The 27734-nt window shown below is 42.5% G+C and overlaps 1 protein-coding gene across 1 annotated transcript in view; it reads left to right on the plus strand.

Moving 5' to 3' along the window:
* The window catches only part of LOC126202513 (protein spinster), a 316701-nt gene that overhangs the window by 269765 nt on the left and 19202 nt on the right, over window positions 1-27734 (plus strand). Inside the window, exons 2-4 of the mRNA XM_049936871.1 lie at window positions 24328-24524; window positions 24821-24972; window positions 25274-25477. Coding sequence (XP_049792828.1) covers window positions 24328-24524; window positions 24821-24972; window positions 25274-25477 — 553 coding nt within the window. The remainder of the gene's footprint in view (window positions 1-24327; window positions 24525-24820; window positions 24973-25273; window positions 25478-27734) is intronic.

Raw genomic sequence — 27734 nt, forward strand, 5'->3', positions numbered from 1 at the left:
TAAACAAAGCTCTCGCCTGTCATGGGCCGGACACAGCGGGACTCGTTCCACTGTTTCGAGTCACGCCCGGTCTCCCGTGGGACACGCCACGCACCTCTTTGGTGCCCACCCCCGACCGCGGCGGTTCCACACGCACACCCGGGCACGCTTGTAATGAGTCACGCAGTTGAAGCGGCCAGCCATCCAATTCCAATTACACGCGCACCGGTATTGTCACGCCGGCTCTCCGAAGGTCTCCTACACCCTTCCACCAAAAGAAAGAGGGCCGCCGCAATTTATACACGGCGCGGTCGGAAGGACCTGTTCCAGACGCGAGTCGAATATACGTCCAGGGGTGGTCTTTGTAATGGCTTATAATTAGGGAAAGGGCTCTCCTTTGTATTCCGGCTCGGCGCCGGGCGCCGGTTAACGCATGTAGGACCGCGGGGCAGCAATTACCGGTCGTCTCGTAAATACTGCGGCCGCGGCTATCACGGCGCACCGATCGCCGCGTTCCAGCGTCACCTCCTGGAATGGGGGGACTGGAGTGCGCTGGACCCCGTAATGCCTTCTCCGCGCCCTCCATCTTCTCTTCCCGCCCCATCCCGAGAGCAGTGGTTCTCAAACTTCCCGATAACGTGGACTCACAGTTTATTTGGGAAGTGATCTGCGGAACCCCTTGAAATGCCACCTGAAATTTCACATGGTACTAAAGAAAATGTGCTAATTAGAATAAGCAGTTTATTCTAAAGATACATGAACGTTGCCTAGCAAACGAAATTTCAATTGAAAATTCAGTAACAATACAGAATTTCAGTTATACGGTACAGTACAATAAGTATAGTAATTCAAAATCAATGTTACTTAAAGAAAAAAAAAAAAAAAAAAAAGAAATCCACGTTGTAATGTTCTCAAATGTGGGGGTCACTAATGTGAGGAATGATGATATTCTTTGTGTTTTCCCATAATTCCATTGAGATATGGAATAAGTTTTGTCACCATCAATCTTAGGACCTATTCCACATTAAGACGATTTCGCTTTAACGTTTTAATACAGCAAATAAGTGGTAGGGAAAGACATCAAATATTGCAATGCCTTTTTGGGAAAATTCTTCATACTCTCAGCACAAATGCAACTAAAAGCTACAGAGTTCGTTTTCTTTGAAAACGTTTTCCCATGAAGGGGAAAAACATGACTAACGCCATTCGTTGAGGCTGGAGGTGTGTGTGTGGTGACGTCATACTTAAATCCAACTCGAGTTAAATCGACAAAAAGAAAATGCGCTTGATAACGCTTTTTACTACATCTAGCTTCGAAAACATCAGGGGTTAGAACTGTAAAGTGGGGATATATATTTGAAAAGGTGAGGAGCAGTTTAACCGTGTTTTTCTTATCTAATCATAAGATCTTGCTACAAAAGAAAAAAGAACAACATCGAATGTAGTTTCTCTTTGTTGGGTAACAATACAGCTAGTCCCAAGTTTTATTGTTTTTTTATTTTTAATAGATGAACCATGGACCTTGCCGTTGGTGGGGAGGCTTGCGTGCCTCAGCGATACAGATAGCCGTACCGTAGGTGCAACCACAACGGAGGGGTATCTGTTGAGAGGCCAGACAAACGTGTGGTTCCTGAAGAGGTTGCAGGGGCAACAGTCTGGATGATTGACTGATCTGGCCTTGTAACATTAACCAAAACGGCCTTGCTGTGCTGGTACTGCGAACGGCTGAAAGCAAGGGGAAACTACAGCCATAATTTTTCCCGAGGACATGCAGCTTTACTGTATGATTAAATGATGATGGCGTCCTCTTGGGTACTATATTCCGGAGGTAAAATAGTCCCCCATTCGGATCTCCGGGCGGGGACTACTCAAGAGGACGTCGTTATCAGGAGAAAGAAAACTGGCGTTCTACGGATCGGAGCGTGAAATGACAGATCCCTTAATCGGGCAGGTAGGTTAGAAAATTTAAAAAGGGAAATGGATAGGTTAAAGTTAGATATAGTGGAAATTAGTGAAGTTCGGTGGCAGGAGGAACAAGACTTTTGGTCAGGTGAATACAGGGTTATAAATACAAAATCAAATAGGGGTAATGCAGGAGTAGGTTTAATAATGAATAAAAAAATAGGCGTGCGGGTTAGCTACTACAAACAGCATAGTGAACGCATTATTGTGGCCAAGATAGACACAAAGCCCATGCCTACTACAGTAGTACAAGTTTATATGCCAACTAGCTCTGCAGATGATGAAGAAATAGATGAAATGTATGACGAGATAAAAGAAATTATTCAGGTAGTGAAGGGAGACGAAAATTTAATAGTCATGGGTGACTGGAATTCGTCAGTAGGAAAAGGGAGAGAAGGAAACATAGTAGATGAATATGGATTGGGGGGAAGAAATGAAAGAGGAAGCCGCCTTGTAGAATTTTGCACAGAGCATGACTTAATCATAGCTAACACTTGGTTCAAGAATCATAAAAGAAGGTTGTATACCTGGAAGAATCCTGGAGATACTAAAAGGTATCAGATAGATTATATAATGGTAAGACAGATTTAGGAACCAGGTTTTAAATTGTAAGACATTTCCAGGGGCAGATGTGGATTCTGACCACAATCTATTGGTTATGAACTGCAGATTGAAACTGAAGAAACTGCAAAAAGGTAGGAATTTAAGGAGATGGGACCTGGATAAACCGAAAGAACCAGAGGTTGTAGAGATGGTCAGGGAGAGCATAAGGGAACAATTGACAGGAATGGGGGAAAGAAATACAGTAGAAGAAGAATGGGTAGCTCTGAGGGATGAAGTAGTGAAGGCAGCAGAGGATCATGTAGGTAAAAAGACGAGGGCTAATAGAAATCCTTGGGTAACAGAAGAAATATTGAATTTAATTGATGAAAGGAGAAAATATAAAAATGCAGTAAATGAAGCAGGCAAAAGGGAATACAAACGTCTCAAAAATGAGATCGACAGGAAGTGCAAAATGGCTAAGCAGGGATGGCTAGAGGACAAATGTAAGGATGTAGAGGCTTGTCTCACTAGGGGTAAGATAGATACTGCCTACAGGAAAATTAAAGAGACCTTTGGAGAGAAGAGAACCACTTGTATGAATATCAAGAGCTCAGATGACAACCCAGTTCTAAGCAAAGAAGGGAAAGCAGAAAGGTGGAAGGAGTATATAGAGGGTTTATACAGGGGCGATGTACTTGAGGACAATATTATGGAAATGGAAGAGGATGCAGATGAAGACGAAATGGGAGATAAGATACTGCGTGAAGAGTTTGACAGAGCACTGAAAGACCTGAGTCGAAACAAGGCCGCCGGAGTAGACAATATTCCATTAGAACTACTGATGGCCTTGGGAGAGCCAGTCATGCCAAAACTCTATCATCTGTTGAGCAAGATGTATGAGACAGGAGAAATACCCTCAGACTTCAAGAAGAATATAATAATTCCAATCCCAAAGAAAGCAGTTGTTGACATATGTGAAAATTACCGAACAATCAGTTTAATAAGTCATGGCTGCAAAATACTAACGCGAATTCTTTACAGACGAATGGAAAAACTGGTAGAAGCGGACCTCGGGGAAGATCAGTTTGGATTCCGTAGAAATGTTGGAACACGTGAGGCAATACTAACCTTACGACTTATCTTAGAAGAAAGATTAAGAAAAGGCAAACCTACGTTTGTAGCATTTGTTGACTTAGAGAAAGCTTTTGACAATGTTAACTGGAATACTCTCTCTCAAATTCTGAAGGTGTCAGGGGTAAAATACAGGGAGCGAAAGGCTATTTACAATTTGTACCGAAACCAGGTGGCAGTTATAAGAGTCGAGGGGCATGAAAGGGAAGCAGTGGTTGGGAAAGGAATGAGACAGGGTTGTAGCCTCTCCCCGATGTTATTCAATCTGTATATTGAGCAAGCAGTAAAGGAAACAAAAGAAAAATTTGGAGAAGGTATTAAAATTCATGGAGAAGAAGTAAAAACTTGAGGTTCGCCGATGACATTGTAATTCTGTCAGCAAAGGACTTGGAAGAGCAGTTGAACGGAATGGACAGTGTCTTGAAAGGAGGAAATAAGATGAACATCAAGAAAAGCAAAACGAGGGTAATGGAATGTAGTCAAATTAAGTCGGGTGATGCTGAGGGAATTAAATTAGGAAATGAGACACTTAAAGTAGTAAAGGAGTTTTGCTATTTGGGGAGCAAAATAACTGATGTAGGTCGAAGTAGAGAGGATATAAAATGTAGACTGGCAATGGCAAGGAAATCGTTTCTGAAGAAGAGAAATTTGTTAACGTCGAGTATAGATTTAAGTGTCAGGAAGTCGTTTCTGAAAGTGTTTGTATGGAGTGTAGCCATGTATGGAAGTGAAACATGGACGATAACTAGTTTGGACAAGAAGAGAATAGAAGCTTTCGAAATGGGGTGCTACAGAAGAATGCTGAAGATAAGGTGGGTAGATCACGTAATTAATGAGGAGGTATTGAATAGGATTGGGGAGAAGAGAAATTTGTTGCACAACTTGACTAGAAGAAGGGATCGGTTGGTAGGACATGTTTTGAGGCATTAAGGGATCACAAATTTAGCATTGGAGGGCAGCGTGGAGGGTAAAAATCGTAGAGGGAGACCAAGAGATGAATACACTAAGCAGATTCAGAGGGATGTAGGTTGCAGTAGGTACTGGGAGATGAAGAAGCTTGCACGGGATAGAGTAGCATGGAGAGCTGCATCAGACCAGTCTCAGGACTGAAGACCACAACAACAACAAATGATTCATGAAAAATTAGATATATTGTTATTTGGTAATTGTTCTTACCTTTGCTGGAAAGGAAGCTGTTAAAAACCAGTGTTGTGTGTGTATGTAATTTAGATATTTTTAATCTTTTCACAAACTCATTAAATCAAAGCAGCATTCGTATTTATCTGTTGCGATCTATCTGACAAGACAATTTTACATTAACCGCAATGAATTTGGGTCAAGAGTTACTCGCAGTGGTGGATCTAGGAACATACTTTAGGAAGGGTTTCTCATCGTTGTTTTAGAAATCCCAGAATGAGGAATGACAAACATTTACTCCTCGAATTTGTGTTAGTGGTAGGAGCTTCCCGGCACTTGATGAAATCCAGGGAATCCGAGGGGTTGTGCAGTTAACGTATCACTGCTTTCGAAGCAGTAACGTAACAGAGAAGGAATTTCTCTCACTTGAAGTAGTCCTATATAACGGTTGACCAGCTTAAAAAAAAAAAAAAAGGTTCAAATGGCTCTGAGCACTATGGGACTCAACATCTTAGGTCATAAGTCCCCTAGAACTTAGAACTACTTAAACCTAACTAACCTAAGGACATGACACACACCCATGCCCGAGGCAGGATTCGAACCTGCGACCGTAGCAGTCCCGCGGTTCCGGACTGCAGCGCCAGAACCGCTAGACCACCGCGGCCGGCAGATCAGCTTCAGGGCGTAAATTTAGTAAAGTAGGAAAACATATAAATTTACAAACGTAGGTATTATTTCTAATTGCTTTCGTTTTAGTAACTGATAAAAATACTTCTTGCATAACAGCTGTGAGTTCCATTTTATTGCAACACGTTTCAATTTTTAGTAGTCGCGGACCCGCGGGCTAGGTCCCGTAAGACCCCAGGGGGACGGTGGACCCCACTTTGAGAAATCTTGGTATATTCTCAAGGCATCTTTGTACATAGTACGTTTCTCCATCGCAGGCGACTAGAAATCACTAATTACGAAAGGAGGTCGTTACTCCACCGTTTTCTGTTTACGCCAGTCACCCGACTACCCAACTGCTTGCTCGCACTTCATCAGATCACTTACACCAGGGCACACGACTTCCATTGACTGACCTATGGAGAATTACCATACGCAACAGTCTGCACGGAAAGCCTAAATGGATTCCCAATAACGTTTTTATTTATAATCCTCGTTAGCGCTTTTATTTCCCAAATTACGAAGCTCGTTAAAAAAATTGATGATTTAATGCACATTACTTTTGCATCTTCTCTTAGTATTCTCTTAAAAGTGATGTCTACGTTGGAGTACCCTCCTCTGGCGGTGTGCCTCCAGGGGAAAAGTGTTCAGGAAGAGTTTCCTTCGCTTCAAAAATGTTCAAATGTGTGTGAAATCTTATGGGACTTAACTGCTAAGGTCATCAGTTATCGTAAGGACAAACACTCACACCCATGCCCGACGGAGGACTCGAACATCCGCCGGGACCTCCTTTGCTTCAAGGGACTTAGATACCTGCCCACACATGAACGCTTTTGCTTTTGGGTAGAGTGGGGATTGCGAAGTCATGTTTTGAGAGATCTTCTCAAGTCTCAGTTTCAAGTTCAGGGGGAATAACAAGTAGGCTGACGTGTGAATGGGAATTTACTTTGAGGAGGGAGGCGTGCTAGGGCTGTCCGTGCTGTTGGGTAAAGGCACTGTGCCAGGGTGGCGTAGTGGTGGCCGCATTTGCGTAGTGAGCGGGATGCCCAACTTTAAGTCCCTGCCCTGGCACGAAATTTCATTTACCGCTTCAGTCTGTATATGGTCGTGAAGTGTCTGGATTTGGGACTCTTCAAGAAATGTCTGTCTTGCAACAAGATAAGGTGCGGCCTCCGCTCCCCCCTTCGCCCCCCCCCTCGCCCCTTCGTCCCCCCCTCCCCCCTTCGTCCCCCCCTCCCCCCCTCTCCAGCCGACTGGTCGTGAGGTCAGCCATTGATTGCTTCTTGTGGATACTGCGATTTGACTTAGGAAAGCATACTAAGAATCAAAAATGGTTCAAATGGATCTGAGCACTATGGGACTTAACATCGGAGGTCATCAGTCCACTAGAACTTAGAACTACTTAAGCATAACTAACCCAAGGACATCACACACATACATGCCCCAGGCAGGATTCGAACCTGCGACCGTAGCGCCTAGAACCGCTCGGCCACACCGGCCGGCATACTAAGAATCGATACGTGTTTTTGTTTTGTCTTCTTTAGTATGCACAAAGCGAAGTGTTGTGTACAACGTTGTACACAATGATAAGGTGCAGCAACTGCTGTCATAGGAAAGCTGAACAGGAGCAGAAATGATTTGTGAAGAAGCAACACAGCAAACGGAAGATTTATTTTACTTGTAATTCTCCAAGAGGAGAAAGACCCCGATACAAAGTGTGTTTCTACACAGAGTCCGGCTATTACAACAGCAACGACGATGGTGGCGGAGCTGTGACTAGACGACGTTTGCACGGCGTCCCATAGCGTAGTGGGGTGAGTCGCTGCCGCTGGCCACCCTGTATCGTGGCGGCTGAGGTCCACTGGATCCCGCATGGCGGCTGTCGGCGTCCAACAGAAACTTGCGATTCCGTTGCCAAACTGTGGTACACCAGGAGAGTGGTATCGATACCTGATACCACACAGAGGATAAGCGCATCTCTCTATACCTATTCTTTGCCTGTTGTTGGGCGAGCATCGCAGGTGACAGCCCAGACGGACAGCGTTGTCTGCGGCCCGACACGAATCGGCGTGGTGACGTCCCGTATCAGCTACCACTGCCGCGTCGCGTATCTGGAGCGCTAACGGCCATCTCTTGTCAGATTTCCGAGGACTGGTCTACTACAGTGTAACTTAAGCGACCTTGTTCTTTGTTCTGTGGACATGGAATGTACTCCGCTCTGTTGCTGGGGCCTTGATCACTATTTCTCTCAGGATACTTCCACTCGTGTATGAGAACGGTAAATATAGGGAGTAGAACAGTTCCCAGAAGTCGAAAACGGTTACTCAAGATATCGACTGACGCTCTAATCTGGCTGGAAAGTGGAACTCGGGTGATATAGTAAAAATTCACTGCTCAGCCCTTTCGAGCAGTCAAAGAGCAGGTCCTTAGACTTTTTAGTAATTGCATAATCTTGTAAGTTGGCTGGAGTCCAACTATCGCTTGTGTGTGTTCTAAGCTTGACAATAAAACAGAACTCGCTCTCGATACGAATATGAAGAAATTTAGCAGTTCGCTGTGAGAGAGGTGAGATCGTGAAACACGATGTCTTTGCGTAGACCACCGTCCACTAGTGTACTGGGGTGACATGCGAACTCGTCGCAATCCTATTGTCAGAATCTGCCAGCATGCCTCGTCTCGTTACCGGCGAGATCCCCGTTACTAACGTATCTCCTACCACTTGCATTTCCACAGCTACTTTCAGGTCGGGCGAAGGCAGGTATTACTTACAGTAGACGCCTCTATATATGTGTGTGATTTTAAACTGGCCTTTCTTCATCTTACCAGTTTATGGAGTACAGAGGATAGGCAAATAACGTGAGTACGTGTTCTTATTTGGGAATGGCTTATTAATAAGGGGATGAACTCCCATTTGCCTCCCGCGTCCGGCCATGGTGATTTAGGTTTTCCGTGATTTCCCTAAATCGCTCCAGGCCAATGCCGGGATGTTTCCTTTGAAAGGGCACGGCAGACTTCCTTCCCCGTCCTTCCCTAATCCGATGAGACCGATGACCTCGCTGTCTGGTCTCCTCCCCCAAACAACCCAACCCCATTTGCCCGTAATACAACTGTGATTCTTCTTGGAATACTGACATATAATATTTTTATAGTTTCCTGTGGAATGTTATGCCACTGTTCGATCAGAACCTCTTCTAACTCCTGTAGTGACGAGGGAGGCGGAAATCTGCTCTCCAATACCGCCCACAAGGGTTCGATAAAGTTCAAGCTCGGGGACTGTTCTGGCCAGGGAAGGCTGTAACGGCTCAGTTGCGTGCTCCTCATACCACGATTGCACTGTCCTGGGTTTGTGAATTGGTGTATTATCGTCCTGAAATATGGCATCATTGTTGGGAACAACATTTGAATCAAGGGGCGCATGTGATCGCTTAAAATGTTCACATAACCGTTGGTTGTAACACGGTCTTTGAGAGTAATGATGGGGCCAGCAGAATACCAGATATGGTTGCCCACACCATCACGCTTCCACCTCCGTTGGAATCAAGCAATCAGGATTCTAGGCTTCTTTTGGCGTTATCCAGACGTAAACCCTGCCCGATGTTGGAAAAAACGAAAACGTTGACTCGTCGGACCATATGACTGAATGCAAGAACGAAGTGTGCACTACACGTAAACAATCTGCACTGATGCACAGACCAGCGCGACATATGCCTCACCTGCGTTTCTGGCCGACAAACACAACCATCCCATTTCTACCGCTGTTCACATTTGTTTGCCTATTCCATGTATGTACGCATGTAAGTGTAGTGTCATTCCTAATTTGACCTCGCCACCAATTCTGCTAAACCCGAGTGGCGGAATGTGGCGCGTCTCACCAGGAAAAGCGTTGTCCCCTGTTGCGCGGCAGCCACCACCGACGTTGTTAATCCTGAAAGCCGTGAAGCCTATCGGCGCGGGGGCCAGCTTGTTTGTGTGCTGGGGTAGCAGCAGCGTGTGGACCAGATAAGGGCGAGAGCCATTACGGAGGGGCCGTGGTTAGCGCAGATAAATCACGCCCAATCTGAGGGCGGGCCTCTGGAATACATTACGGGCACCGGAGAGCCATTTGAGTCGTGTAGATACGTCGGGCACTCACAGACGAGGATCAGGTCATACCTGTCTCAACTTCCAGAAGAACGGAGAAGACCGCCTCGGAAGTTGTAACGCGTGAATAAGATCTTCCTTTGCTCCAAGGAACGACGGCTACAGACGTTCGAGGAGATATTCCGGGAGTTTCGTTCCGTTGTGCCTTCACATAAGAAGAGTTTGCGAAATGGCTTTGTAACTGGATTGAACAGAACTCAGGACGTCGCCCTTAGCTAGTAGAACTCATTTCGCCATGAAACAGCTTCCTGCGTACATCATCAAAGTTCTACGAGTATATTGGTGTTTACCTGATACACAGAGTGGTAGACGCTCCAAGAGGTTATTGACAGGTGGTAGTGTTGTTCATAGCGAAAAAGCAACGCCAGAAAACTGTAGCGAAATGTTGGAAGGCTTATAGCAGGTACGAATTGAATCTGAGGGTAGCAAAACAAAAGCTTGAAAGTTCTCTTTAAACTATACAAATATGATTGGCGTACTTTGTATTGAATAATAAGAGCCGTGCAGACAATCGTAATAGAAAACTGACATGAGAAAGCAAGCCTTTAATACTGTTAAAGTGAATAATCTGACTGCAGGAATTTTGAACAGTATAAACTGCGTGAATAATGAACTTCGGCATAAAAACTACGGTAATTAGGTTTGCAAAACTGATCGCAGACCGCAGCACTAAATCTGATACACAACACACAAAAATCTGTCTCTGAATAAGTTGGGCCTGATTGAATTAAAAAAAAAAAATCAAAATATCTAGTCCTTACCTCTATCCTGCGCAAATCTGAATAACGCGTTGCAGTACTGCGCGCCGGTATTCTAAAGCTACAAATTACTGTATCTACACAGAGACACTCGTGAGGTGCAGTGAGTTCTCTGTTAGTTGCAAATTGAAGTGTTTTCGGAACACACTTGGTTCCTTTTATACTTATGAAAAAAAAAACCATAATCAGTTAAAATTTGCAAAATAAAGGTGGGTGAAAAATGGCGCTGCAATAATAAAAGTGTGACTTGAAAAAAATTACCTTACAATTCCTCTTTACGTAAATTAATGATTCCATTATATTTCCTTCTTCTCAAATCAGTTACCATTATATAATCATCTTAATTAAACACATCCATAAATTGAGAATTTACATTTGAGACAAAAAATTAAAACTGCTTCCTGACTGAAACACAGGTAATCACTACCTGCTACTTCGCCTACGCGCACACCGAGACCATGGAGTAAATACCTACTCTAGAGTAAATATTTACTCCATGACCTAGACCTGTGATACAGCTTACAACATCGCTGCTCGCTCACATGTAACAGCTCGGGAGCAAAGATATGACATTATTGTACAATCGATTAATACTCAAATGACACCTATCAAGCTGCAATGCTTAATTCTGTTTTCAGATGTTCCTTTACAAAGGAAAACCCAAGAGAACTGCTCCAATCCTCGCACCACTGAAAATCTGTGTGAAATCAGTACTAGTGTCAGTAGTGTTGAGAAACAGCTGAAACGGTTAACATTGAACAGAGCTACAGGGCCCGATGGAATCCTTACCAAGTTGTAGATTAAATTTGCGGCTGAGTTACCTTCTCTTGTAACTATAATCTGTCGTAGATCTCCCTGAAAAAAAAAAAAAACACCCGTGTCCAGTAGTTGAAAGAAACACAAGTTATACCCGTCTACTAGTAGAAGTGATCTACAGATCCACTTTCCTTGACATTGATTTGCTGTAGAATCTTAGAACAAATGCTGAGTTCAAAGATAATGAGCTATCTTGAACAGATTAATCTCCTCAGTGCCATCTACCATGTAAAAGCCAACTCGCACGTTTCTCACGTGACATACTGAAAGCTCTGGATCGAGGCAGTCATGTAGATGCAATATTTCTTGATTTCCGAGAAGCACGTGACTCAGCACAACAGCTACACAATCTTGTAGGCATCCGTTTACGGAGTCGGGCATTTTGACTATTGCTCGACATTGTATTCCGTCGTCAAGTTTGTTGGGAATAATCCGAACAATGATGTACATAATTACAACACCAGCAGGAAAAATTACATTCATTATTCCACTTAAAGGTTGTCTTTAGCTCAAAAACGGGTGCACAATGCTGCAACTAAATTAGGTACCTTACCTACTGATAAAAAAGGTCTGACAGACAGCAAAGTAAAATCTGGAGGAAGTCAGCGATCACAATGTAATTTCTGAATTAATTATAAAACAGTCTAGATCGCAAGGCACGTTTATTAAATGGTGACCGGTTTCGATCATCACATGATTATGTTCAGAAGTTCAACCATATTGATGGACAGTGGCGGTGCATGGAGCGGGAACCGCCGAATGACGATAGTCATTGAGCAGTTGATTATCGTCATTCAGCGGTTCTTGCTCCATGCGCAGGCATTGTCCATTTATATTGTTGAAAGTCTGAAGATATCATCTGATGATCCGAACCGGACAACTCTTAATAAACGTGCCTTCTCTTCTAGATTGTTTTATAATTATTTAAAAAAAAATTGAAAATTTGTAAAAGTTTTTCTGCTACAACTCTTTCTGTTGCGCAGAATAATTTCTATTATTGTAATGTGTGAAAGATAGTGGATAGGAGTTACTAACTCACATCTGCATATATATTTTTCTTTTTGAGAAAAAAAATATTTTAATTGTTCAGGTTGTAGCTATACTTACAAAGTAAATTGTGGTGTGAATATATTATGACTCGTTCCACACCAGTACGATTTATCGTGGAAAATGATTCATGGAACATGAAACTAACTTCTTGGAAGAACGTTTCATTGGAATTATTGGACTGATCAGGATTCGAAATGAAATCGTAGCACGCTTGGCAATCGTCCTGTGCACAGGAGGAGGAGGAGATATGTGTTTAACGTCCTGTCGACAACGAGGTCATTAGAGACTGAGCAGAAGCTCGGATTAGGGGACGATGGAGAAGAAACTCCCCCGTACTGTTTCAAAGGAACCGTCCCGGCATTTGCCTGAAGCGATTTAGGGAAATCACAGGAAATCTTAATCGGCATGGCCAGACGCGGCTTTCAACAGCTGTCCTCCCGAGTGCGAGTCCAGTGCGCTAACCACTGAGCCACGCCTCGCTCGGTGTGCACCGAGGGAAGCTGTCGCGGCGTGGACAGCACGCCACGTGCACACCGCTCGGGTTCCCGCAGCCAGTTACGACCAGCGGTCAGTAGAAGGGTGTGGCGGCTAGACGTAAGCGGCCCATTGTGTGCGGCGCCAGGACGGCTTGAATGAAAGCCCGGAAGAGGCGCAGTCGCCCGGTTGCTATTCATAGCGCTGAATTTTGCTCAGCCTCGGCCTTGGCCGTCACGCCTTTCGGGGACAGACTGTCTCCGCAGCAGGTAAACGCTGTATAACTGTCGCAAGGGTAGAACAAGAACTACTATTACGACGGCGGATTGAAAAAGTTCTCGAGAGACATCATTACCCAATATAAAGGGCAAAGGATGCACGTACCGACTACAAATCGAGGTGAAATACATTCAGATGACAGAACGACACGCACATGTACATATGGCGGTAGTATTTCGTACACAAGGTATAAAAGGGCAATGCTTTGGCGCAGCTGTCATTTGTACTGAGGCGGTTCACGTGAAGAGGTTTCCGGCGTGATTATGGCCGCACGACGGGGACGGACAGACTGTGAACCAGGAATGGCAGAGGGAGCTAGACGATTGAGACATTCCGTTTCGGAATTCGTTAGGGTATTCAGTATTCCGAGGTCTACAGTTTCAAGAGTGTGCCGAGAAAACCAAATTTCAGGCATTACCTCTCACGACTGACATGACCAAACTACCCTGAGTATATATATATATATATATATATATATATATATATATATATATATATATATATATATATATATATATATATATATATATATATTATTAGAGGCGCCAGCGGCTACAACTTTGAAGCTCTGTAGCGTCGTTGGATGATGTTTCCGGACATTGGTTCCTATACAAAATGTTATGTACTCACTCTCCTTTACAAATTCTAGAAGACTGTAACGGGAATTTCGGAACACTGTGTATAACTGTTTTTTGTATCCGTGGTACATTTGTAGGATTTAAAATCCTAACCTTCAGATAGACTTTCGTATTCACGTTAGAGAGGTCAAACGATGTGTATTGTAAGACTTTGACTCCCCCCCCCCCCAAAAAAAAAATGCTGTTTTTAGAACAATGGGTGTGTGTGTTTGTCCTTAGGATAATTTAGGTTAAGTAGTGTGTAAGCTTAGGGACTGATGACCTGAGCAGTTAAGTCCCGTAAGATTTCGCAGACATTTGAACATTTGCAACACAACAACAATTGGTCGGGAAATTACGGTGCCGCAACTTTGGGGTCGCTGAAGGTGGTAGCGGACTAAAACAGAGAACAGCCGTGAAAAAGTGTTCCGAATGGTGCTGGTTTTCAGGGACCAGTACTTGGGCGAGGAGCAGCCGACAGTCCTAACTGTAGCTGGTCTACTGGCGACCCGTAACGTGCAAATTTATGTCGGTCATCAGTTAATAATAAGGTCGGTACAGTTGCGGTCCCAGGTGCCGCGCCACAACGTAAGTGCTGGCTCTTGAACCCAAAGTTTGGCGATCACTGTACCACAGTGACGTGGGTTATATAACTTGACAGGCTCCGCGGTTTAGTCACTCGCAAGAGGAGCGCATCATGTTGGTGCAAACATTGTATTCTGTTTAGTTCCGCGAAAGCCTAACTCATCAAATTCAGCTTAAGAGAAAGGAAAAGAGAAAGAGAGGAAATCGTGCGACGAGGGTGCGACTGGGGGAGGGGGGGGGGTGACTTGCGGCGGCTGTTCCGGAGCGCCTGCTGGCGCCGGCCGCACGCTCCACATTCCTGGGCCGGCAGTCAGTCGCACAGCGTCAGTCAGAGCCGAGCAGGTAGCCGGGTACAGTCGCTGCCCATCACCGGCGGCCGGCGGGACGCCACAGCTCTCGCTACCCGCAGCGAGTGTGCTGCGCAGAACTGCAGACTGCTTACACGCATCTACACTGAGGTGACAGCAGTCACGGAATACCTCCCAATACCTTGCTGGACCTGCTCTTAGCGGGCGTAGTGCAGCAGCGCGACGTGGCGTGGATTCTACCTGTCATTGCAGGTCCCCTGCGGAAATGTTGAGCCGTGCTGTCTCTATGTTGTTGTGGTCTTCAGTCCTGAGACTGGTTTGATGCAGCTCTCCATGCTACTCTATCCTGTGCAAGCTTCTTCATCTCCCAGTACCTACTGCAACCTACATCCTTCTGAATCTGGTTAGTGTATTCATCTCTTCGTCTCCCTCTACGATGTTTACCATCCACGCTGCCCCCCAATACTAAATTGCTGATCCCTTGATGCCTCCGAATATGTCCTACCAACCGATCTCTTCTTCTAGTCAAGTTGTGCCACAAACTCCTCTTCTCCCCAATTCTATTCAACACCACCTCATTAGTTATGTCATCTACCCATCTAATCTTCAGCATTCTTCTGTAGCGCCACATTTCGAAAGCTCCTATTCTCTTCTTGTCCAAACTATTTATCGTCCATGTTTCACTTCCATACATGGCTACACTCCATGCAAATACTTTCAGGAAAGACTTCCTGACACTTAAATCTATACTCGATGTTAACAAATTTTTCTTCTTCAGAAACGCTTTCCTTGCCATTGCCAGTCTACATTTTATGTCCTCTCTACTTCGACCATCATCAGTTATTTTACTCCCCAAATAGCAAAATTCCTTTACTACTTTAAGTGTCTCATTTCCTAATCTAATTCCCTCAGCATCACCCGACTTAATTCGACTACATTCCTTTATCCATGTTTTGCTTTTGTTGATGTTCATCTTATATCCTCCTTTCAAGACACTGTCCATTCCGTTCAACTGCTCTTCCAAGTCCTTCGCCGTCTCTGACAGAATTACAATGTCATCAGCAAACCTCAAAGTTTTTATTTCTTCTCCATGGATTATAATACCTACTCCGAATTTTTCTTTTGTTTCCTTGACTGCTTGCTCAATATACAGATTGAATAACGTCGGGCCGGCCGCGGTGGTGTAGCGGTTCTAGGCGCGCAGTCCGGAACCGCGCGACTGCTACGGTCGCAGGTTCGAATCCTGCCTCGGGCATGGATGTGTGTGATGTCCTTAGGTTAGTTAGGTTTAAGTAGTTCTAAGTTCTAGGGGACTGATGACCACAGCAGTTGAGTCCCACAGTGCTCGGAGCCATTTGAACCATTTTTGAATAACGTCGGGGAGAGGCTACAACCCTGGCTCACTCATTTCCCAACCACTGCTTCCATTTCATGCCCCTCGACTCTTACAACTGCCATCTGGTTTCTGTACAAATTGTAAATAGCCTTTCGATCCCTGTATTTGACCCCTGCCACCTTCAGAATTTGAAAGAGTATTCCAGTCAACATTCTCAAAAGCTTTCCATAAGTCTACAAATGCTAGAAACGTAGCTTTTCCTTTTCTTAATCTACCTTCTAAGATAAGTCGTAGGGTCAGTATCGCCGTGCATAGTTTCGAAAGTGTTGCCGGTGCAGGACCGGGGTTGCCAGGAGTTTCCCCAGGTGAAATTTCCTGATTTCCAGACAGGTTTTTGCATTTTTCCCTGATAAATTTTGTGATCTCACGGGTCAGTAAAGACATATTTTGACAAAAAACTTAAGGACTTCTGTATTTCTTCCCTGTGTGAGCAAAAAATTTTAAGCACTAACATCAACATCATTTTGTAATGAACTATTTTTAGATGAAGAAAGCAAGCAAAATGGAATATGTGTTTCATGAAGACCACTGTTGTTACTTTATTTGAATAAAACGAAACACATTTGGTGACAAAACTACCCATTTCGAGTTGCAAGACATTTAAAACACATTCACTGATTTCAGAAAGAACCTCAGCTGTCTTGAAAGAAGTGTATAAGGCGGGGAAGAGTTGGGTAAACCAACACTGTAGGTGACCACCAATAAAATGTTGGTTATACTATGTTCGTTATTGTCGGATATTACCCACTGTGTTATGCCTATTATTCTACAGGTATAGTTTGATTTTTCTTTCGAGAAATATATGAGTGCATAGCGTACAAACCGCCAGCGACTGCCACAATTTTCTTCTTCTTATCGTCCATATTCTCTAATATATAAACTACTTTCGAGGTGACAAAATGTACTACAATAAATAAAATGCCTTCGTACTTGCGGTGAGACAGCCGCAATTCCTAAAATCCATCGGCCGTGGCCTCTAGCCTGCCGACGAGCACCAGTCCTGGGTCCGTGGATAAACCACGAAAACCGGGCTCATTACGCCACACCCAAACAAGACCCGGCGTGCGGGCACTACGGTGGGACTAGATGCGGCGGCCAGGGCTCGCACGTTAGCGGGAACCGATGGGCTTCACATCGGCAGGCCCGATCCGTTAGAGATAGCCGCAGAAATGGCCTGCGGTGTTTGCCCGTCGTGCAAGTCCACTCGTGTGGCCAGCTAATCACTTGTGACAGACACCGTGTTGATGAAATGAGACCGCGGTGATCAATCCGTGCTATTTAGGACAGGTGGCATCACTCTATAGATGATCGCTGAGCCGCAGACACGCACATAGAAAACACAACCACACTCTCGCAGCTAATTTTTTGGCCATATCCTTCGTCAGAAAACGAGAGCGCACACAGAACTCGTGCACACATGACAGCCGTCTCCGGCCTCTGCGTCAACAATCTCTTACAATCAGACCCAAACAACGTACTCCTCGTGCCTCCCTGCCTCTCATTGGCAGCTGCTACGCTAGCGGCAAGAAGTGGTGGCACCACTGACTGCAAGCTGAAGCTGTTGTTCCGAGAGGGAGGGGAGAAGTCGTAAGAATGAGGGATTAGGGAAGTGGCACCCAGCCAGCGACGATGCATGACACGTCAGTAAACAGACCATTTCATCTACTGAGACAAAAACGAAATTTTTCCAGTTTTTTTTTCATATTTCCCTGGCGTGTTTGAAATTCCTTGATTTCCAGAACTTGGGACAACACTGTGGATTTGTGCATGAAATGACGTCTCGATTATGGCCCATAAAAGTTCTGTGGGATTTATGCCGGGCGATCTGGGTGGCCAAATTGTTCGCTCGAATTGTCCAGAATATTCTTCAGAGCAATCGCGAACAATTGTGGCCCGATAACATGGCACATTATCATCGATCAAATAGTCTCCAAGTAGCCGAACGTCCAGAGGAGCCAGTCCATTCCATGTAAACACAGCCCACATCATTATGGATCTACCATCAGATTGCACAGTGCCTTGTTGACAATTTGGGTCCATGGCTTCATGGCGTCTGCGCCACACCCGAACCCTTACCAAATGAACTCAGCTCATCTGACCAGGCCACGGTTTTCCAGTCGTCTAGGGCCCAACTGATGTGGTCACAAAGCCAGGAGAGGCGATGTTGTGCCGTTAGCAAAGGCACTCGCGTCGGTCGTCTTCTGCAATAGGCCATTAACGCCAGATTTCGCCACACTCCCCTTAACGGATACGTTCGTCGTACCTTCCACGTTTGATTTCTGCGCTTATTTCGCGCAGTGTTCCTTGCCTGTTAACGCTGACAACTCTACGTAAACATTGCTGCTCTCGGTCGTTAAGTGAAGGGCGTGCGCCGGCCGTTGTGGCCGAGCGGTTCTAGGCGCTTCAGTCCGGAACCGCGCGACTGCTACGGTCGCAGTTTCGAATCGTGCCTCGGGCATGCATGTGTGTAATGTCCTCAGGTTAGTTAGGTTTAAGTAGTTCTAAGTTCTAGGGGACTGATGACGTCAGATGTTAAGTCCCATAGTGCTCAGAGCCATTTTAACCATTTTTGAAGGGCGTGCGCCGGCCACTGCGTTGTTCGTGGTGAGAGGTAATGGCTGAAGTTTGGTACTCCCGGCACACCCATGACACTGTAGATATCGGACTACTGAATTCCCTAACAATTTCCGGAATGGGATGTCCCCTGCATCTGGTAATTGATTTCGTGCAGATATAAACCGTTGCAAACATTTTCACGTGAATTGCCCGAGTACAAATGACAGCTCCGTCAATACACTGCCCTTTCATACCTTCTGTACGCTATACTACCCCCATCTGTATATGTGCATATCGCTTGTCACTCCATTGTATACCAAAACGCTTGTGGATGCGAGGGAGTTATGCAGCGAAATAACATCCCGAACATCCCTTTAAATCAATAATGCTTTATTATCAGTCACACATTTACACAAGTCAACAGCACTATTCAGCAGTAAACAAGAGACTACCAGACTCTTCGGTACGAGCCAAAGATCTTGGTTCAGATATTTCCTCTCACTCGGTGCATCAATCCGCCACTTACTCAACACAATTGAAGGGCATGTCGTGGCATGTGATACACGCCACGAGACTTCAAGTATCCAACGTGCCTCACATCTTCGAGTATACAGCCGAATAAGGGTAGCCCTAAATTGTCGTTACATTAATAAGTAACTAAATAATTGCCCCTTCGCCAACAATCCGCCGCAATCGTTGAAAAATAAAAAAATCGCCCGTTAAAAGGAATTAGTTATTAACATTACAGCTACATTGGTCATACCTAGAATCCTATCATTCCCTTTTATTGTCCTCTGTCAGTGGCTTATTGTCGCTACTAATGAATCTATTGTTTGAAGTGTTGCATGTTTTATTCTTAAATCAATCCAAATAAAGTAGCTTTTCTCAAATGATCAGTTATCACTAAGAAAACTTAAACATATTTGGTTTTTGTTCCTGGCTAGCATCAGATAACGAGCACAACTAATAGTCTTTTGGTGTGCATTTATTGCAGACAGTTTTCGTACATATGACATTTTACAAATGATTTGTTTGCAGAGTCGGTCTTCACAAGGCAACGTGCTCGCTTTTCCTGTTTCTCAGGAGTGTCTTTGGGAGTGATGGGGGTACTAGTCTTCCTGATCGCTGTGTACTCACCAGCAACCCAGAAAGCTCCTCTCCCAGCTGCAGTAAAAAGGTCCAGAATTTTTTTCTCGTTTAGAGCATTAAACAAGAACCTCCCCTCCACAGCTGGAAATCTCCAACGTCATCAGGTAGTCCGGTGAAAGTGAGATTTGAGATTGTTGAGCAAACACAATCTAAAAATAAACTTGAAGGTATATGAGATGACTAAAGGGGCTGCAGCAGTGGAGTCTGAATTGACCCGCCCCTGGTTCTAAGTGAAACTAGATCCCAGGCGAATACATCAAGTTGTAAAACGTGTGAACAGGCGAACGGCTGGATTGTGCTTTGACTGATTTTTTTTTTCCGAAGCCATTTGGTCAAGCATGTCCATTCCACATTTATGGCACCTGTAAAAAGTAACTGTATCTTTTTTTTCCAGACTGGCCTCAGTTTTAATGTAAGCATGCAATGCATAGTGCAGAGTATCAGAGCATTCTTGCTGTTCTTTCCCTGATAAACAGTCAATGCCCTATCTTTCTTCTTCAACAACACTGCTACGTAACTCATCTTGGCCCAGTATTTACTTTCAACGTGTCACAGACAGCCAAGGAGGTGGAAAAAATTCTCAAATGTGGCATTTCTTCCCTTATCCAAGTAACTTGTACCAACGTATAAATATAATTTTTGCACTTAAAAATTGTGTGTGTATGTGGCACATCGACAAACAGTTTTAAAATAAAGATATAAATATGCATGCCTCCTTCATCAGTATTCACTAAATAATCATGTGGGTGTATCATCATCATCTTCTGGCGAAGAATCCGAAACTGTAGGTTGTGGGAGATTTTCCTCAGATGAAAACTCCAGCAGCTCATCCTCATGAGCCAGTGTCCTCTTCTGTTCTTAGACGTTTAGCCACAATAAATGTGCATGTTGCAAGCACTATTTATACAGTATGAATGCGCATCTTACATCGCATTTCATGGAACTAAGCAGTGGCTGTATGATATTTCTGTACATATTCAGACGCGTCTCAATCTGATCTCCCTCCCCTCCACAGCTGGAAATCTCCAACGTCATCAGGTAGTCCGGTGAAAGTGAGATTTGAGATTGTTGAGCAAACACAATCTAAAAATAAACTTGAAGGTATATGAGATGACTAAAGGGGCTGCAGCAGTGGAGTCTGAATTGACCCGCCCCTGGTTCTAAGTGAAACTAGATTTTTCTCTTCGAAGGTCTTATCATAAAAAAGTAAAATTAAGTGTGATGGTTAATTAACGTGTTTGATACAAAGTCAGAGAAATTAAACAGTGTAGCCAATAATACAAAATAATGAGCAATGAAAGAATTAAGGAATGGGTCACTAGTGACCCAGCTGCGCTTCAGTGTTAAAGGAAACACTGTCATCTTTATTAAAAATTGTATTTCACCACAACCATTGTCGTTGCTGTCAGTTTCGATTGTTACTGCAGTTGGAGTCACGAACGACGGCGGGTGACTTTAAAGCTTGTTCTGTGCATCTACGTCACGCATTTGCCGACAGTCAGTGAGCTTCCAGCACGATTCTGACCGCTCTGATGTAAATGTGCACAATGCGAGCATTAAACATGATGATAGCGAGTTACGTAGTGCAATTCTATTTCATTGGTGCGAGTGGTCACCGCTCATGGTGGTGATAAGCAACAAATTCTACAGGAGAAAGAGAGCGACACGTATTTTCCACACAAAGCGCTAAGCGCGCATATGGGAGTTCCCCAACTCTCGCTTGGAAGCGGCAACAATGCAACCCCCTTCTGTAAACCGACCTGCGCGAACTGCGATCGTTCGTGAATCGGACTATAATAATCGTGAGACACAATAAGTTTTTTTAATTACAGTACCTACGTACGTACAGAAGTTCCATGTCACTCTAAATTCTGGCAAAAACACGAACTGGTCAGCAGATCTAAAGACATAATTTAAACATTATCCTTACTATCCAAAGTGACAAATGTAAAATAGCTCGCTGCGTGTAACCTCTGACGACTTGAAAATTGTTGTAAACACATCATTGTTAGATGTCTCAACCACAATGTACATTTTTTTCATTCATGTCTCAAATAGCAAACATTTTTGAAAGTTGTCTGACATTTATAGCAGTTAAACTAATGTTTTTATAAATGTAAGACAGCTATAATGAAAAGTAATGAAGTTAATACCTATTTCCTCTCGGAGAGTGATGTGTTTGGTAACGAGAATGGGGGGGGGGGGTCGGCAGGGGAGAGGGTTGGACTGCAAGTATGGTAGTTTAACACATAACCATATACTTTAAATTTTGATGAGTTGTATGATGTTAAATTTTCAGAATTAAATTAGGGATACCGCTGACTGAGAGAAACGGTGCTTACGTTATCTTTGTGTTGTAGGTTACTGTTTGCATCTGCAAATCATTTATGGAAATAAAAAAAAATAAAAAAAAGAAAGGAAATTGAGAGTCCCAGTAAATGTCCAAAAAATTTGCTACATATTTTACTAGCTGTGAGATTTGAAATTCCTGTCAGTAGTGTGACAAATAAAAAAGCATGTTGCATATAGGCCTCCACACTTCGTAACTGTTACCCGTAGAGTACTGTAAATTTTAAGTAAGCAGAAGTTTTTGTATGATGACAAGGAAAAGTATTACCTTATCCAAGAAACACAAACTGAATGCATTCCTTTGACAATACTGTACCACTAGCTCATCAGGACAGACTAAAGAACTATCTTATAACAGTTAAACATTCCACAGAGATCAGTTAAAACATCATATTGTGCTGTAATATAACTTTGAGGAATAGAAAACAGCAAAATTGGTCACTCGTTTGTTCACTTTCAAGAGTGGCAATAATTAATCTAAAATTTTTTTCCTGTCCAAATAAATTCCAATTTTTCTCCATTTTTTTTTTCTGAAGATGCAAATATTTTAGCTTGCTTGCATGTTGCACTGCATACTTAAAGACAATGACATACGCTGCTTCAGGTTTTTGTCATACTATGATAACACCTTGTTTCATAAAACCCATATGATGCTTCTTAATAAAGTTCACATAACTGTTAATTACTGTGTCCTAGTAAGCCTACTTACATTGTCATAAGGAATCGTGGTATCAAATATCAATATGGCATTGAGAAAGTGTACATCTGGATCACTGTACTGTATACAGGTGAGACATAGATCATAGGATATCTGGAGAACAAGAAGTGGTTGCTGGCATTTGAAATGTCATTCTGTAGGAATATGTTCATGATTAAGCAGAGAAAAAAGGTAATACATGGGAAAAGATGAACTGAAGATAGAAATTGATGACTGACATCAGACTACTGGGAAGATAAATGTTGTTATTTTTCAATCATTGTTTGTGAAAATGAGTAATCTTATCCCCCTTAAATGATTTCTCATGAGCCAGAAATTTAAGCTATACCATTGAATATCCTAGAACTTTCGTAATAAAGTATGAAAAGTTGTTACAACACTTACCCTCAGAAGGCAAAATGTATAGTACTGTCAATACACCCACGTGAAACTAAAATTGATACACTGCCTAATCTCCAGAACTAATATTTAAGTCCCCGGGGAGCAAGGGGTTGGGGAGGGTTAAAGGAAAGGACAGGTAACTCAAATCCCAGAATGATAGGGGGCCCAGCTTGTCCTCACTATAGGTGTGGGGTTTCTCTGACCTTAGAGTCTTGAGTGACCTTCGCTTCCTTGTAACCTTCCTCAATCTACCCCTCTCTGCTCAGTGGGTAAGGAACTATTAGTTCTGAAAGCAAGGAAGTCTCTCATTTTTGCTTTTATATCTGTTTTTTGGCAGTATTGTTCTACCTGGTCAGCAGTTCTGTCTCATAATTAATTAATTTTCTCAACTGAATTTGCCTTTGATACATATATGGTACCATTACTCTTTCCACGAACAAAATGTACTGTTTCCATTAATAAAATTGGATAGACAGATTTTTAGTTTGTTTCATTGGAGACTGTATAGTTTTGAGAGTGATGCATCTGTTTCTTATAGATAGTAAGTATGAGCAGTATTAGAACCCAGTAACCAACATTTCGGAGGTGTCAGCTATTTAGTCTGACTCCTTATTATCTATATCAAGAGGATTCAGTGAGTGGAACTGTTGTTCCTTTCATAACACTTCCCAAATCAGATTTAGATCCATCCATAATGCGAGCACTGCCAGCAGCTCATCAGGTTGTGAAATGTTGTGCAGAGGAAAAGAAATGTCAGTAGCTAAAGTGGGAAAATAAAGGACATATTTCTATAAATTCTTCAGCAAAAATGTTGCTTTATTGGAAATTCCAGTAATGTGATGAGGGACATGGTTCTCACTTCATGATGATTATAAAAAGAATTAAAGAAACGTGGAAGACTTCAATGCATACAAATTTCTTCATTCTGTATATAAAATACTTGGAGAAAGATTTAATTAAATTTGCCATCTGTTAGCAGGTGATATAAGGTACAAAAATGTAGGCCCAGAGAAAAGTTATTTTTGCCGGCCATTGTGGCAGAGCAGTTCTAGGCACTTCAGTCTGGAACTGCACTGCTGCTACGGTCGCATGTTCGAATCCCGCCTTGGGCACGGATGTGTTTGATGTCCTTAGGTTAGTTAGGTTTAAGTAGTTCTAAGTCTCCAATATTAAGTCCCATAGTGCTCAGAGCCACAAGTTATTTGTAAAATCAGAATCCACAAACACAGTTGAACATATGTTTATATTAATGAGATTTTATGTGAAATTGTTTCAGTGACTAAAAGTATGTGAAAAACTGTAATCTAGAACTGTTCTTCTTTCTACTTTACAGGTATCTTACAACAGATTCAAACACACTACAACATTGGTGATGACAAAGGTGGCCTATTGCAGACTGCCTTTGTTCTTAGTTACATGGTGTTTGCACCAGTCTTCGGCTACCTCGGTGATAGGTACAATCGCAAACTACTGATGGCACTGGGTGTCCTTCTGTGGAGTGGCACCACTCTTGCTGGTTCCTTTGCAAATGTAAGAAAGTTTGCACTATTATTTTTGTGAAATACATTTCTAGCAATGTCTCGCTCCCTTGACACAGTGGACATTAGTAGTTGTGTTTAGATTTGAACATTAATTGTTTTGTTGCAGACTAGAAAAAATACTCAATGATACTTTAAGCATTATATATTCTGTTGTATTCAGAGTTTCATTCCCTTTAATGATGTGAACACTGTGAAGAGGTTTTGTTAGACATTCTACTTCTTAAAATAGCTTGGTGTGGTTGATACTGTCTGTTTTCATCTCTGTAATTGCTTTTCCACTTTCAGAGTTACCATATGTTCCTGACATTCCGTGCCCTTGTTGGGATTGGGGAAGCGAGTTATTCAACCATAGCTCCAACTATTATTAGTGATCTCTTTGTTAAGGACACCAGATCAAAAATGCTAGCTCTATTTTATTTTGCAATCCCAGTTGGCAGGTGAGAATATATACAGTTTTATTTCTATAACAATAAAAAATCTGAATGTGATACGGACATGTGAAATACGCTGGTTGATGTCTCATTTTAAAAATACAATTAACAAGTTAATATGTAACTACAGTTTCATTATTTGTGAGCAAAAGACTTGTTATGTATGTAACCCTATTTGTTTTATTTCTAAGAATGTGAAATTGAATGTAAATAGCTTTGATTAATCTGTACTAACAGTGGAAAGAAATGTAGGTATCATAATTATTTTTCAGCACACACAATATTTATGAAAGTTTGTTTCTTCCAGTGGCATGGGCTACATCATTGGCTCAGAGACTGCACGTGCCACTGGTGTGTGGCAGTGGGGCTTGAGAGTAACCCCTATAATGGGTGCTATTGCTGTAATTCTCATCCTCTTGGCAATGGAAGATCCAATGAGAGGCGAGAGTGAAGGGAGATCGGATATCGGACGAACTTCTTGGCTACAAGATATTCGTGCTCTTGGCAATAAGTAAGCATGTACTGCAACATGCCAATTACTTCATTCTGAACATTTTGATTTCAATTATAACCAGCCACACGTTAAAAATTATACAATACTGATACACTTAAGATGTGTATGTATGTTCAGTTAATATTTCATGTTGTCATGTTTATATGGCTAAAACTGTTTTGCCAACTAGAGGACAGTTGGGGACAGTAGAACCATACTGATCCAAGTGACTCTCTCTCTCTCTCTCTCTCTCTCTCTCTCTCTCTCTCTCTCTCTCTCTCTCTTTTTTGGATGCATTCTGTAAGAACATCTCAATCTCTAACTTTAGAATTGATGCTGCTTTGAAAAATACATCCTGTCATAGCGATCCATGTGAGAAACCAAACTTGGATCATAAACTTGGATCATTATGGCTACAAGTTATGGCTCCAATTTAGTGCAAAAGCTGAAGTGATCCAGTGCAAAATATTATAGTGTAAAGTCAAATTAGGTGCTTAGTTTTTGTAACAATGATTGTCGACATATTTCATACAAATGACTGTGGAATAATTTTTGAACTGGCAACAAAAGAAGCTGTTTTTGTCAAAGTCAACTGTCTAATGTCTGTTATTTTTCCAGTTTTGACAGTGTTTATATTTTCTTTGGTTTTGACAATTCTTCTTGTGCACTGTGTACTCTTTGCTGTGCGTAAGTGGAACAGGTTGCATTTCTTACTGTTTCTGGTCAACAAATTGTTCTGTCTTGAAGATAATATTATGCTTTACCTTGTGAGTGGGGGTACGTACTTACTGAATGACACAGAGTTTTCTTTCATAAGTCAAGAACAAAAGAAAAGGACAGACACCTTCACACCTCAGTCATGCATGGACCTCCTGCACGACTACTGGAAGCATAAACCTTTCATAGTTAGACACTCAACTGACAAGTTTCTGGATTTTGAAAATCTATCAGATCACTACAAAGACTACTACCAAACTGTTTTTGGTGAGGGTGCAAAGAAATCAGAAATGTGAAAAATTAAATTTTTAAAGGGCTCAAGCCTTATGCAATACAATGATGACACTACAGAAAAGTAATGAAACACATTTCCAGGCATTTCTGTTAAGCCTCCGGAATTACGTACCTTCGCAGGCTATGGCAGCAAAGCCACTACCACATTAAAAAATGAAAGACATAAAAAAATTCTTTAATTTGTTCCACCCGTTTATCATCCATTCTACCTATCAGTTCTGCATGTACACAGAAGAGGAAGGGATGATGAGGCCCATAATGATGAAAACATGTTACTCTCTGGATTTAGAAATGATTAAATTTGGTTACCTCCCTTAGATCCTCAGTGTCTCGATGTGATGATGCAACTGTAATTTAATTATTTGTTTGTGCCAAAGTGATCCAAGTGATTTGTTTAATGCAGAAACGAAACTTCTTGTATCTTCCAATAACAAATTACAATAACAGTTTTTTGCCAAATTTATTTCATTACAGACTAAACCACAAAAAAGACCTATTTTGTTAAAACAAATAGAAACATGTTTCCCTAGTTTTCTCAAAATGATGAAAATGCGGCATGTATCAGAATGGTTCTACTGTCACCAGTTTAGATTTTTTATTTAACCATAACAAACTTTCAGCCACTCTATAGGTTTACTGACATGTAAATTGTTTATTTTGAAGATTGAGTGTATCTGCCTCAGTGTAAGGTGATATCAGCTTAGGTTTTCTTTAAAAAAAAAAAATCTGTAGGCATCAATCTAAAACACAGGATAAGGTCAGAATTAAATTTATGTAGATAATGTGGCTATGCTCACTGAAGCCACAAATGATGTTGTTGTTGTTGTGGTCTTCAGTCCTGAGACTGGTTTGATGCAGCTCTCCATGCTACTCTATCCTGTGCAAGCTTCTTCATCTCCCAGTACCTACTGCAACCTACATCCTTCTGAATCTGCTTGGTATATTCATCTCTTGGTCTCCCTCTACGATTTTTACCCTCCACACTGCCCTCCAATACTAAATTGCCGATCCCTTGATGCCTCAGAACATGTCCTACCAACCGATCCCTTCTTCTAGTCAAGTTGTGCTCCAAATTTCTCTTCTCCCCAATTCTATTCAATACCTCCTCATTTGTTATGTGATCTATCCATCTAATCTTCAACATTCTTCTGTAAAGCTTCTATCTTCTTCTTGTCCAAACTACTTATCGTCCATGTTTTACTTCCATACATGGCTACAAATACTTTCAGAAACGACTTCCTGACACTTAAATCTATATTCGATG

This window comes from Schistocerca nitens, chromosome 1 (assembly GCF_023898315.1).
Source record: "Schistocerca nitens isolate TAMUIC-IGC-003100 chromosome 1, iqSchNite1.1, whole genome shotgun sequence".
Taxonomy (NCBI): Eukaryota; Metazoa; Arthropoda; class Insecta; order Orthoptera; family Acrididae; genus Schistocerca; species Schistocerca nitens.